Source organism: Haliotis asinina, chromosome 9, assembly GCF_037392515.1.
Source record: "Haliotis asinina isolate JCU_RB_2024 chromosome 9, JCU_Hal_asi_v2, whole genome shotgun sequence".
Lineage (NCBI taxonomy): Eukaryota > Metazoa > Mollusca > Gastropoda > Lepetellida > Haliotidae > Haliotis > Haliotis asinina.
In genome coordinates this window covers 17,420,660-17,431,951 of record NC_090288.1, presented here as the reverse complement: position 1 = coordinate 17,431,951, position 11,292 = coordinate 17,420,660, and the positions used below count along the sequence as shown (strand labels likewise).

The window sequence follows — 11,292 nt, the reverse complement described above, 5'->3', positions numbered from 1 at the left end:
GAACTAGCTGAAGAACCAATGTCACAGACGGGTCGTTCGCGTGATAGAGCGTTAGTATCACTAAATCTATGAGTTTAATAGTTATCGTGTGAACATATATGCATACAGTCCTGCAGTGTTCCAGGTTAACGCGTGCAGTCTGTGGTACCCTTGACTAAAGAGGGAATCGTGTGGATAAGATGGCCACTAAGTATGGCCAGTTCTTGGTGTGGCGTTAACATGGCTTACTGACACGTTTCAAGAACTTAGTCCTGCCCCACAACGAACCACATGTGACACATGTTGTCTCACCTCAGTGAGTTTGCTCAGTTTGTATCAGTGACTGGGTACCTGGCAGGATAAGATGGTCGGTCATATGAAGGTTAACCTTCACGCACACTGCAGGCAGCTTGGAATAACCGGTGTAAAATGATTGTGCGCATAATTCCTTAGCGCCAGTGAGCATCTTTGTGGTCTCCAAATTTATCATAAAGTGGATAAAGTGGACTCCACTGGTCACCTTCACATAAAAATGGACGTCGCCAGATACGGATGAGAGCTTGTGACTTGTCTCCTTCTGTTGATGTCTGTCACAATAGTAGTGTGGGAACTGCCACCGCCTGAAAAAAATGGTTTCGTTGTAACTACACGCAGGAGAAAATACGCTTTCACAAACAAGCTACACAGATACCCAGTTAACCGACAAACCCGCAAGTGCTGTTATGAAAAACACGCTGCGCACTGGCACGCCAAAAACTGGTAACATTTATGTAAGCCGAATCATTCCCCTGCGCTATCCTTTAGTCGCGTCATCTGCTCTCCGAAACATTCAATATCTGATCAAATACCTTCTTTCATATGCCACCCAGTGTGGTGTACATGAGTAGCTGCGCCATGTTAAACAGTGGGGAAGTTCGCCCAGCGTGCTGGCATTTACTCAGCATAACTCTCAATAAACGGGAATCTGTTTGTCGCAACATGGCTGACATTTACAGTGAGAGATGACATTCATTTTTTTTATCCATGTCGGCTGAACAGTGCACATTTTTCATCTTTCTTAAGAGCCCATTGAGCTTCAAAACCTTAATATGCAAAACACTAAAGATGTAGAACTAGTTAAAGAGGAGGATAGTTTGCATTCCCGCTTGTAGTTCTCTTACGAGGAGACCGACTCGTTCCAAATATTTACACCCCAGAACAAATAAGGATTTCCAGTGCACGGTGATTAGTTGAAATAAAAGTCCTTCAATTTCCTTGAATGTTAAGAATCTCTTTACTTGGGACACAAACTTAGAGTAGTACCTGAAAGTTGCATTTCCTGAGAGTGACGTCTTCTCAAGTTGTGTTTGAACTATGCCTCGGGCGTAATTGTAGAATCGTGACTTTGAATCTTATTCCAGTGCAATGAAGAGGCGAGCACGAGAGATCGTAACAAAAACACAGTTGAACACCTAACGTTGTTGAAGTCAGTAATCAGTACGTTTTCGCGAGGGCTTGGACGAGGACCCACGTTGAACGAAAACAACAAAATAAAACTCTGCTCATTTCCTTGTCCGACATACATGTTCCAATGCTAGACTGAAAATGAACCTTAGTGAGAAGGGACTCTGAACCTCAGGGACATCTAGACTTTCTTCATTTGGGTTTGTCGCATTACACAAGGGGGAAATGGTTCAGAGGCCGGGATACAGATCTGGTCACCATCAAGCTACCATTATAAAACAAATTCCGGGCTTACCCATGATTTTGAAAGTGAAAGTTCAGTAAGCTCTCAATGCTATCTAAGTATAATGCTTTGCAACCTACTGGGCTTACACGAAAGACTTTGGTGTGCTACGCGCCTGCATATGGATGATAGAAATCAATACCGTTCAGTATGTACATACTGTCGCTGATCTGTTTATTTATTCTCTACATAGGTAGTGGAAAACATATATCGTTTGGGAGGATGGGTAGCCTTGTTAAATCGTTCGCTCGACCAGCCGTGATATTGCTGGACGCTGCGTAAAATCAAACTCGCTCTCTTCAAACAAAGGAGATGAGGTAGCCATGTAGTTCAAGCGTCAGCTCATCACGCCAAAAACCCGGCTTCCATTGCTCACATGGGTTCTATGTGTGAAGCCCATTTCTGGTGTAATATGGCTGGAATATTCTCTTCGAGTTACTTGAAATACGTTTCTCATTTACATATTACGCTTACGATTGCAGTTCTACCGATAATTCTTATGATTATGATTAAGATGGCAAAAACACAATTTGTTCTAAATATCCAACAACAGTCAGGAGTCATGTTAACCAGATGTATCCAAATGAACTGTAAGAAATGAAATGAGATGGTAAATGTCCAAGATCTGCCGGTGGGTGGGTAGCTTTGATGGTTAAAGCGTTCGCTCATCCGCTGAAGATCCGGGTTCAATTCCGCGCGCGGTACAATGCGTAAAGCCCATTTTTAGGTGTACTCGCCATGATATTGCTGGAATATTGCTAACAGCGGCGTAAAAACACACTCGCTCGTCGAATACTCAGGATGTAACTCGAACAGTATTCATATCTACTCGGCCACTCCAAATTTATTAATGGAGCCAAGAAGAATCCACGGAAAAGCAAACCAACATCACCGGAAGCAGAAAAAGACACACAAAAACTATGAACAAAAAGCCCCAAACAAACCGTTATATTTTTAGTACTTCACTAACTTTCTTTCAAATATAATCAAAACCAATATTGTTGTCGAATCAGTATCCCTTATCGATCATCCGAATACATGATGTTGTGTCGGTTTGAATCAAAGGTTAGGAAGCACAATGTATGTTTAACTTGCATTAGCTCTGAAGATAATGCTCCCCTGACGAAAACAATAATTAAAACATTTCTTTAAAACGGTGGCATATGCCAAGCAGTGTTGAAAAGTCAGATTACGTAGCTAATCCATAACATCGAGTAATGATAACCCGTACTGATAACCGAACAAAGAAGGCATCTCATCGCCTGCCAAACATTGCGTGCGACAGAGCCAGTGCACCGAAGCACCCGTAAAAGTACTCCTGACCTTGAGCGCAGATCCAGACTATTCCTGCCAGAACCAAGCAAGTGGTAATTTGATAATAATAATGATGATGATCAACAACCCATTTCTTCTTGAATTATGTTTGAATGGGTACTTTGTTAAGGTTGACTAACAAGGAACTAATAAGTAGATATCAACAAAAATTATGTATTGCATTTGAATTGAAGCTGTATTATAAAGGTCGTTCAACATAATGTCCTACTTAAAGGGTTTCCTATATAATTTGATTGAAGTAAACAAAGTCTTAAAATATCAAATAGGTGTTTCAATCGTATAATGTTTTTTTTTTTTTTTTATATAGGTAGATAAGCATGAAAACATGTTCATATTGCATCACTCAGAATCGTTCAGTCTACAGATTATATTTTGAGCTTATCACAAAATGTTCTCCTTCGTTCAAATAATGATCCCATGTAATTTGGATGCGGACTTGAAATTATTTTGAAATAGGCAATTTCGCGAATATTGTTGAAGTACCGATGCCGTTATGTGTTGTTTTGGGGCGAGCGAAGACTTGAGTGATTTGTCAAGTCTTGGCACACTCCGAGTTGAGTGACGCATACACGTGGGTCGAGGACTGTGTGCAAGCGGCAACTGTCCATCACCCCACGAAATGAAACTTTCTGCGCTCGTCAACGAGTCCCGATGCCAGACGAAGCTTGGAGCACAATGCTTGATCGCATGTCCAACTGGCCGTGTATTCAAAGGCGTCAAGGATGCGCCTAGTTCAGCCTAGACCGCCGTGTCGTCATGACGTTGCATAATACCGTATAACGGCGGAATTAAATTTCTCTCAATTTCCGCTCACTTGTGGCGTCTCGCGGGCCCTTTCAGCGGTGTACATTTCATTCACGCATCGATCGCACCTGTCAATCTTGTGACGTCACAAGCGTCTAGTCTCGGGGGCGGGGCTAATAGTTTGATTTCGTACAGCATAGTACACCATATCACCTGGCCTGTACGGGAAGAGGGGATAAGAACTTCTTCAAGCTTTTTCTTGTTTCTTTGTGGATTACATGAGTGCGGACCGCAAGTTTGTCGATTTCTGTGTGTTTGTAGAATAAGCCATCTTGGCACGTGGATACGAATTCAGGAAAGTTTGTCAAGTTGAACCAGTCTGCTCATTCATGGATATGCTAGCAGTGTGCTTGTACAACTCGTGATTTTCACTGTGGATTATAACTTATAGTCTCAAGTTCTGTCAAAAGTTATTTCATTATGGCGACTTGTGGGGCAGACACTCAACCCCCGAGCCCCCCGGGACGGTCAGGTCTCCCCCCTAGCCCCGTGGGTGGGGCTGTGGGAGGGGAGGAACCGTCACCCTCTCTGGTAAGTGAACAATGTTTTTTAGGGTATTTCCTATGTTGTGTGTCGCGTACCATTGGGACCTGTTGCCTGAACTCGTGGAACAAAACTTGAATTTGAACCCAAACCCATTTTGTTTGTATTTATTTCAGAGGCCCCGTCTTGGAATCAGTGGCGTGGAACCTGGTAAACAATGTTCGAACTGTGCCGACAAGTGCCCCGGCTTCGCTCTGCACTACTGGAGGTAAGGGTGGCATGTTCAAACAATATTTCTTAATTCTACACAATTAATTTCCAGAGTCAGTCTCTACGTCTCTCGCCGATATTCAGTATTTCCAGGCAAATGTTGCAGGACTTGTTGAACGGACAGTTTGTATTATACTCATATACCGTTTTTTTAGTTTTGATTTTTTAAAATTATGTATTTGTTTTTATATTTTTGCGGGGTTTTGGGTAGAGTGGGATGGGAGGCAAATTTATTTCATTATAAATAGCATCTCAACCATCGTAAGTTGGAAAAGTTAGTGTTCACTTTTCTCCTGCCGTTCTTGTTATCCGATTATCATAGCACCGATTGCTAAAACATGTGATGGCATCCGCGATCGGGCAGGTGAAACCGGGGTCAACTACACACACTATCTTCAGTTCTGTTTTTGTCACGTGACATGCTTTTCTCGTCGTTGGGCTCGGTGCTTAACTGTTGAGTCAGTTACTGGTTGTTGCATATAATTGCTATTACACACGAAACCTCCATTTTCAGTTTTTCTATCACGTGACCCGTTTTTGTCACATGACCCGGAACAGTGTCCGAGTATATTAGAACACCCATGATTTGTGTGTGAATGGGCAATTGTCACTTCGCAGCTAGGGGTGGGAGAACAGCCCCAGGGGTCGGGTTTAAACAGTAACAACTTGTAGCTGACCATTAGAGTACGAGTGACCCCTGGGGTGTACAGCACTCACGGAAGAACATAATTCATAGTCATTTTCTCCTTGCGTTCACACCAGCAATTTCACCGTCAATATAATTAATTTCTTGAAGATGGTTACGCAAGAGTTAGACAATTTTGTTGTCACTCAAGCACCGTCACCTTCAAACACTTCTCAACAATCTACTTTCACATGAATGTGTGCTTGATTCTCACCATAGAAGTTGTAGTTGTTATGTAATCACTGTTCCTTTTTCAAAACATAAGACATTCGACGAGCACATACGGTAGGGTGACGTTACGGGCTTTGAAAAGTCCTATTCACATCAAGTATTGATCTGAAAGTATAAAGCTGTTTGTCGATGACCTTGTTTGAAATGGCTGTAGGTTGTTACTGAAGTATATGCAGTAACCTAAGCTCGAGACTTTCTGTATAGTAACATTAGCATTGTAGCATCGATGGCGACTGTTCACGATATACCACAAACCTTTCTGTCTGTTTATTTGATTATGTTGGCATCTACTGCTATATTTCCGTGAAGTGTTTGCCTTGTCATTGGAGTTGACATTGGAACATGGCCAAGATAAGTAAGTACACGTTCAACAAGTCTAAGGCACGAGCCTATGAATGTTTAACAATGAACTTTCCGTGGCGTTACGTTTCTCACACATCGCATTCCTGCCACTTGAGAACTCATGGTTTCTATGAGATATCGGTTGGTTTCTGGGAGATTTCGGTTGATTTCTGACAAATTTCTGTTAGATTCTAGGACCTGAGCACAGTAACGACACGTTGTCATGTTTAAGTGAATTAACAGACGGTAGTATGGGATATGATACGACCGGTGCCGTATTTCCGAAACCAAGAAACCCCAAGGGCAAAAATACCAAGTTAGCCTTTTCAACAATTCTCACGGAGCAATTTTCAATTTGTTCAATGATTAGGTTCCTGTTACCTTGCAAAGCCGATATTCGCAATTCATATTTACTCAGTGTGTACGTGGGCTCAGTGAGACTGCAATCGATATGCATCGTTATAGGTTAAACAAAGTTTGCTTCCGTTAGCGTCCTGGCCATAACTTCAGCAATCTCGTGGTTCACGTAAAAAGGTTGGAAAGTCACTAGAGATCTTATTTACGGAAGTGATGCGTCTGGACTAGTTGTCTTGGCAGCTGTGTCGGGGCAAAGCACGGTCGACACAACGCCAGTCGCTAACATTTTTTCATACCATTGTGAAACATACGAAGACAGTTTGAGAGGAGCAGACATGTTTTCTGTTATGGCTTGGGAAGGCAAATTCCTTGTCTCAAACATTCTTCACAGTACTACCCAGTCTATAAGATTCTCCGCTTTCAAATGTCTCTCAGTCGGCCCCAAATCCTGTGTCATATTTACTGTTTTGAAAGTTATTAAGATTTACTGTTGAACAGCTTTGATGTTTGCCTCTGTCAACATGCCCAGCATTGGGAGACAGCATGGAATATAAACAGTGAAATAGACACGTCATCTTCCACCGTTAGTGTAGCGCGCTGTTTTGAGACATTCACTGTGCAGGGTGCAGGGTTCATTTTTCTGGATTCACTTGAGTATTTTGACTCTCCTCCTCTGCCCATCCTGTCTCCTATCTAGCACTCATCTCCATCCAGACCCCTTCTGACACTTCATTGAACAGCGACTGGGTCGCTGACAGATCTACAGCTAATGGCAAGGCAAGAATTGTCTTGTGAGCAAAACTTCAGTTTCCTGAATGTACATAGTATGGCTGACTAATGCTTAGTTTCTCAGTATCCATCACTTTGACAGAAACAAAAAATGTTTCATTTTGGAGTCCTATTGAGAGGTGAGATTCAGAACCTGAGGAAATATAGACTGCTTCATGTAGGACTTAGCATTGTAGAAAGGGCTGGAAGTAAGTGAAAATAATAAGGTTCAGGGACTCTGATAGACTAACACTTTGTCCCCTAAATATATGGTTTTGATTGTAATAAATAAACACAGTTGAAAAGGAGCCCTGGAGAATAGGGAGATGCTGAGGAAATCTAGACTCATGGACTGGCTTCCATAAGGGTTTCATCTTTTCAGAGAGGGGGGAGGGGTGGGGCTTATGCAGTAGGGAAAAGAGTGAGGTTCAGGCTGTGAGACAGACTAAGAGGACAACTGTCACCATGAAGGTTTTACTTGTCACTATCCCTTCTCATACAGGTATGATTATGACTCAGAAATACCTGAAAAAAATATTTTTGAAAATTTTCAGTCATTTGTTTTGGTAATTCTGAAAGGTAGTTTGACTTTGCATTGAAAAAAATCAGTTTGTAGATTGTATTGAAAGATGCTTACTACATTATTAATGCCTAACACTACTGCCTACTTCTACTGCTCACACCACATGTATTTGCTATCATTCCAACACTAGACACTGGCAGATTGCTGACATGGCAGTTTGTGTCATTAAATTTACATGCATTGTTAATCCAATTCCGAGACAGCCAAGTTAAATATAAGAAAGGTTACATCTATCACACCCTGTCAAACTGTCCGAACATGACGTCTACTGTGGCAAATCTTGTGATTTGTTCATTATTCATTTCCATTCTAGAGATTCCATCAATCATTCAGGCTTCTCTGGGAATCGGTCCATGTGGTGTTGCAGATCCAGCAACAGGCACTATTTGATTGCTAGTTTGGCTTGTCAGAACTGTCAATGTTTGATACATGCGTCACTTAGAACAGAGGGGAAGTAAACCTCTGCTATTGACGACTCTCCTCAAAAGCTCTTGTACATAGCTGTTCTGTCCATCCTATTCATTGCATGCTCTCTACGTGATTAGGTCAATTTGTCTTAGACCATCAGGCGATATTCATTCGCGCTCAATCATCGTTTTACTTTGGGTTAAGAAGAGAGATTGTGGTTTTGTGTGCTTGTTGTAATTAATGAATATTAATGAGAGTAATAAGTGCCATTTACAAATACGAATTAAATTCGCTAATTGATGATGTCTCACTAAACTGTATTTAATTAACATACAAAATGTAAATATAACAGCCAAAAGTAGCAATTTTTAATGCTGAAATGATTTGAAATAACTTTTGAGTGTAACTTAAAAACTAACCAAATTTCACTTAATCCCTCTTTCTGGTCCCCATGTGAAGCCCATTTTTGTGTTCCTGGCCATGATATTGTTGAAATATTGCTAAAAACAGTGTAAAACTAAACTCACTCATTCGCTCTTCCTCATTAAATCAGTTACTTTATCAGGATTTCTTGCCATTCACACCTTCTTGGATAAGCACACCAACAACAAGCTACTTAGAGGGTACATCATATTCCCCAGAGCTAGTGTTGATACCAGTAGAAAGGTGAGTGGGTGTTATCACCTGGTTGCATGGCTAAGTAAGGGGTATGACAGGTGTGAAAGTCTTACCTGAGGCAATCAGAGGATCGGAGTACATACAAAACTGACCTACTACATGTTGCCGGTGCTTACCTGTATGGCTGTATGACACTCGTTAACATTTCTTATCTACACTATCCATGTTTTGGCGTCTAGGTTTAACTATGGGAAAGGTATGGTACATCTAACATCCACAAAGACCTCAGCAGCCCATGAATGTAAGCATCGCTCCACCATTAACAAGGATCTGTTTTCTTACTGATACTGTGCACATGACCCGGATAGACCTAATTGCTGGCTCCATAGAACCTGGCACATACCTGAAATATACTCCACAATCAGGCACATCAACAGATGGGTAAACAACATACAATACCATTCTTTGAGGCAGAATCCCTGGTCAAAGTAAAGGTTTCTCAGTACATGTGCTAGCTATGCCTTATGCTTTACTTATAGGTAGGATCATTTCCAATTGATTTTACTTGCTACTCTTATCCCAACATCTCAGATTATTATATCATCTTATGGCTCAATGCAAGATAGTATGAACCTCCACTCACTTACTCACCCCGAGATTCATTTTTTATATCAAAGTTAGATCAGCAAAAGCATGCATCTAAAGTTGACGATGCAGATTTCCACAAAGTAGTTCCTCTGTGAATTCTGATGAATGCAACCCACAGACGTCATCTTAACTAAAACTCACTTATACATTTCAAGTGTTGTATAATTGCAACTGGGGAAAAAATAAATTAAAATGGCTTCAAGAAGCAGACATGGGTCATGTGAGCAGTCTTGTGGTTTAATCATGTTACATTGCGCACCTGGTGGAGGCAAGACTTCCTCAAGTTACCTGTAATTCTTCAAGACAGATTTTATTCCACCATTATCTCATTTCCTGTAAGTTTTTCCCAGCATTCCCTGATCCAGTACTTTTTTACCCACAATTCCCTTCCTCCACCTGTCTATGGGCACTCTCAGATTCTCACTGTTTTAATTTTTATCGCAATAATGAGGCTTGTGGGTTTATTTTCTGTCCCTCCCTACGATACACTGTTGATCTGGAGAGGGAGGCTATTTATCTTATCTCTGCTGCTTCACTGCTCTGATGTACTGCCAGGGACATGTTCCTATGTCTGCAAACCATCAGTTGAGGGGCCTGTCATCTTGACCTGTGAAAAAATGCTTCAAATTATTATCTGCAACATTTATGGCCGATTGACTCAAATTTGGGATGGTTTAAGTTTTATGGAATGTGTGGCCCAGTCTTACAGTTTGATAAATCACTTAAAAGCAAGATAAGTAATGGTGGTTTAACACTGCGATGGATCTCACATGACAATATAAATGCTGCAATTTTCTATATCCTCCTTAGAGATATTGTGCTCCATTTCTTTCCAAGAGAACACGTTTTTCATTGCTAGAATTATACTGAATGACAATAGCTTGTATTCACGTTGTTGGTCTCATGTTCTGTTTTGTTTGTGTCTTATATTTCTAATAGTTGTAATTTAATGGATGAACTTTCGAGTCTCGTTCCCAATATGCATTGTTTTGCTTGTTATTATTTTAAGAAATACATAAGTAAAAATATGTTTTATATATTGTGTTTACATTGTGTTACTCCATGTTCTAGTTACCTGGCCATCATTACTCAAAATCACTGTCCCATGATGATTTTCTCATGTATGAAAGTATGGGATGACAAGAGTTGTCGACAGACAGCTAGCCAAGGTGTTTACTTCACTTACTTTTCATTTTTTAACTCTTGAACCTTAAACTTAAACAAACCTTTGAGTTTGTAACAGACCTTTCAGACACTACTAGCTTGTCTCCCCAGACTTCTGCAGTGTTGCTAATTAGAAAATATTTTTAGTACTTTCAATCATACTATTTTCCTCAAACTAGATAAAGAAATATGATGATATGCTATAAATATATTTCTTCTGAAGTCAGTATCTAAGTCATTAATACAGAGGACACTTGCACTTGACAGATAAAGATTTCATCAGGATTATATATCTACTTCCCATAGCTAAATGGAACAGATAAGCTTAATTCTGTTTATCTTTTTGCATAAGTTTTCAGGAAAATATATCTTGGTGATATCAGTGTAAAATTTTCTTGAAAATGTAAATATTTGTCCTGTAAGTGCAGGTTATCTGATAAGGAAATTTGCCAAAAAAGCTAAGAGGAGTCTCAAAACATTCATATCATTTTTACATACATGGGTCATTTTGAATTTGTCTCAGGGTTATCTGTGTAATATTGTTGGACATATTTATCACAATGCATGTGCTAAGATACCATGCCTAATAAATGCATTTCTAATCAATTTTAGGCATCGGGCATTTATAAGTTTTAAAAAGATATGTGATATGATCTCATTTGTTTTGAAATTTGCTTCCCACTTTTGAATATAATATTTCCACTCAGCATCTCAAATATTATGTTTTTTATATAGATAAAGTGTAAGGAAGACAGGTTTTAGGAGACACTCTGGCGTTTATTGAAGAAAGCCATCATTTAACTATCTCAAGGGATGTGAATTCGGAAAAGAAATGGTGAAATAATTGAAACTCAGTAATGTTTGATCACTTTTTTTAAAAGATGTCAACTT

General features: G+C 40.2%; 1 protein-coding gene across 1 annotated transcript in view; it reads left to right on the top strand.

The window, feature by feature from the left end:
• Window positions 1–3,937: 3,937 nt before the first annotated feature.
• LOC137297413 (prickle planar cell polarity protein 3-like) overlaps window positions 3,938–11,292 on the top strand; it is a 127,392-nt gene continuing 120,037 nt past the window's right edge. The window contains exons 1-2 of the mRNA XM_067829419.1: window positions 3,938–4,375; window positions 4,504–4,595. Coding sequence (XP_067685520.1) covers window positions 4,265–4,375; window positions 4,504–4,595 — 203 coding nt within the window. The 5' untranslated portion in view covers window positions 3,938–4,264. The remainder of the gene's footprint in view (window positions 4,376–4,503; window positions 4,596–11,292) is intronic.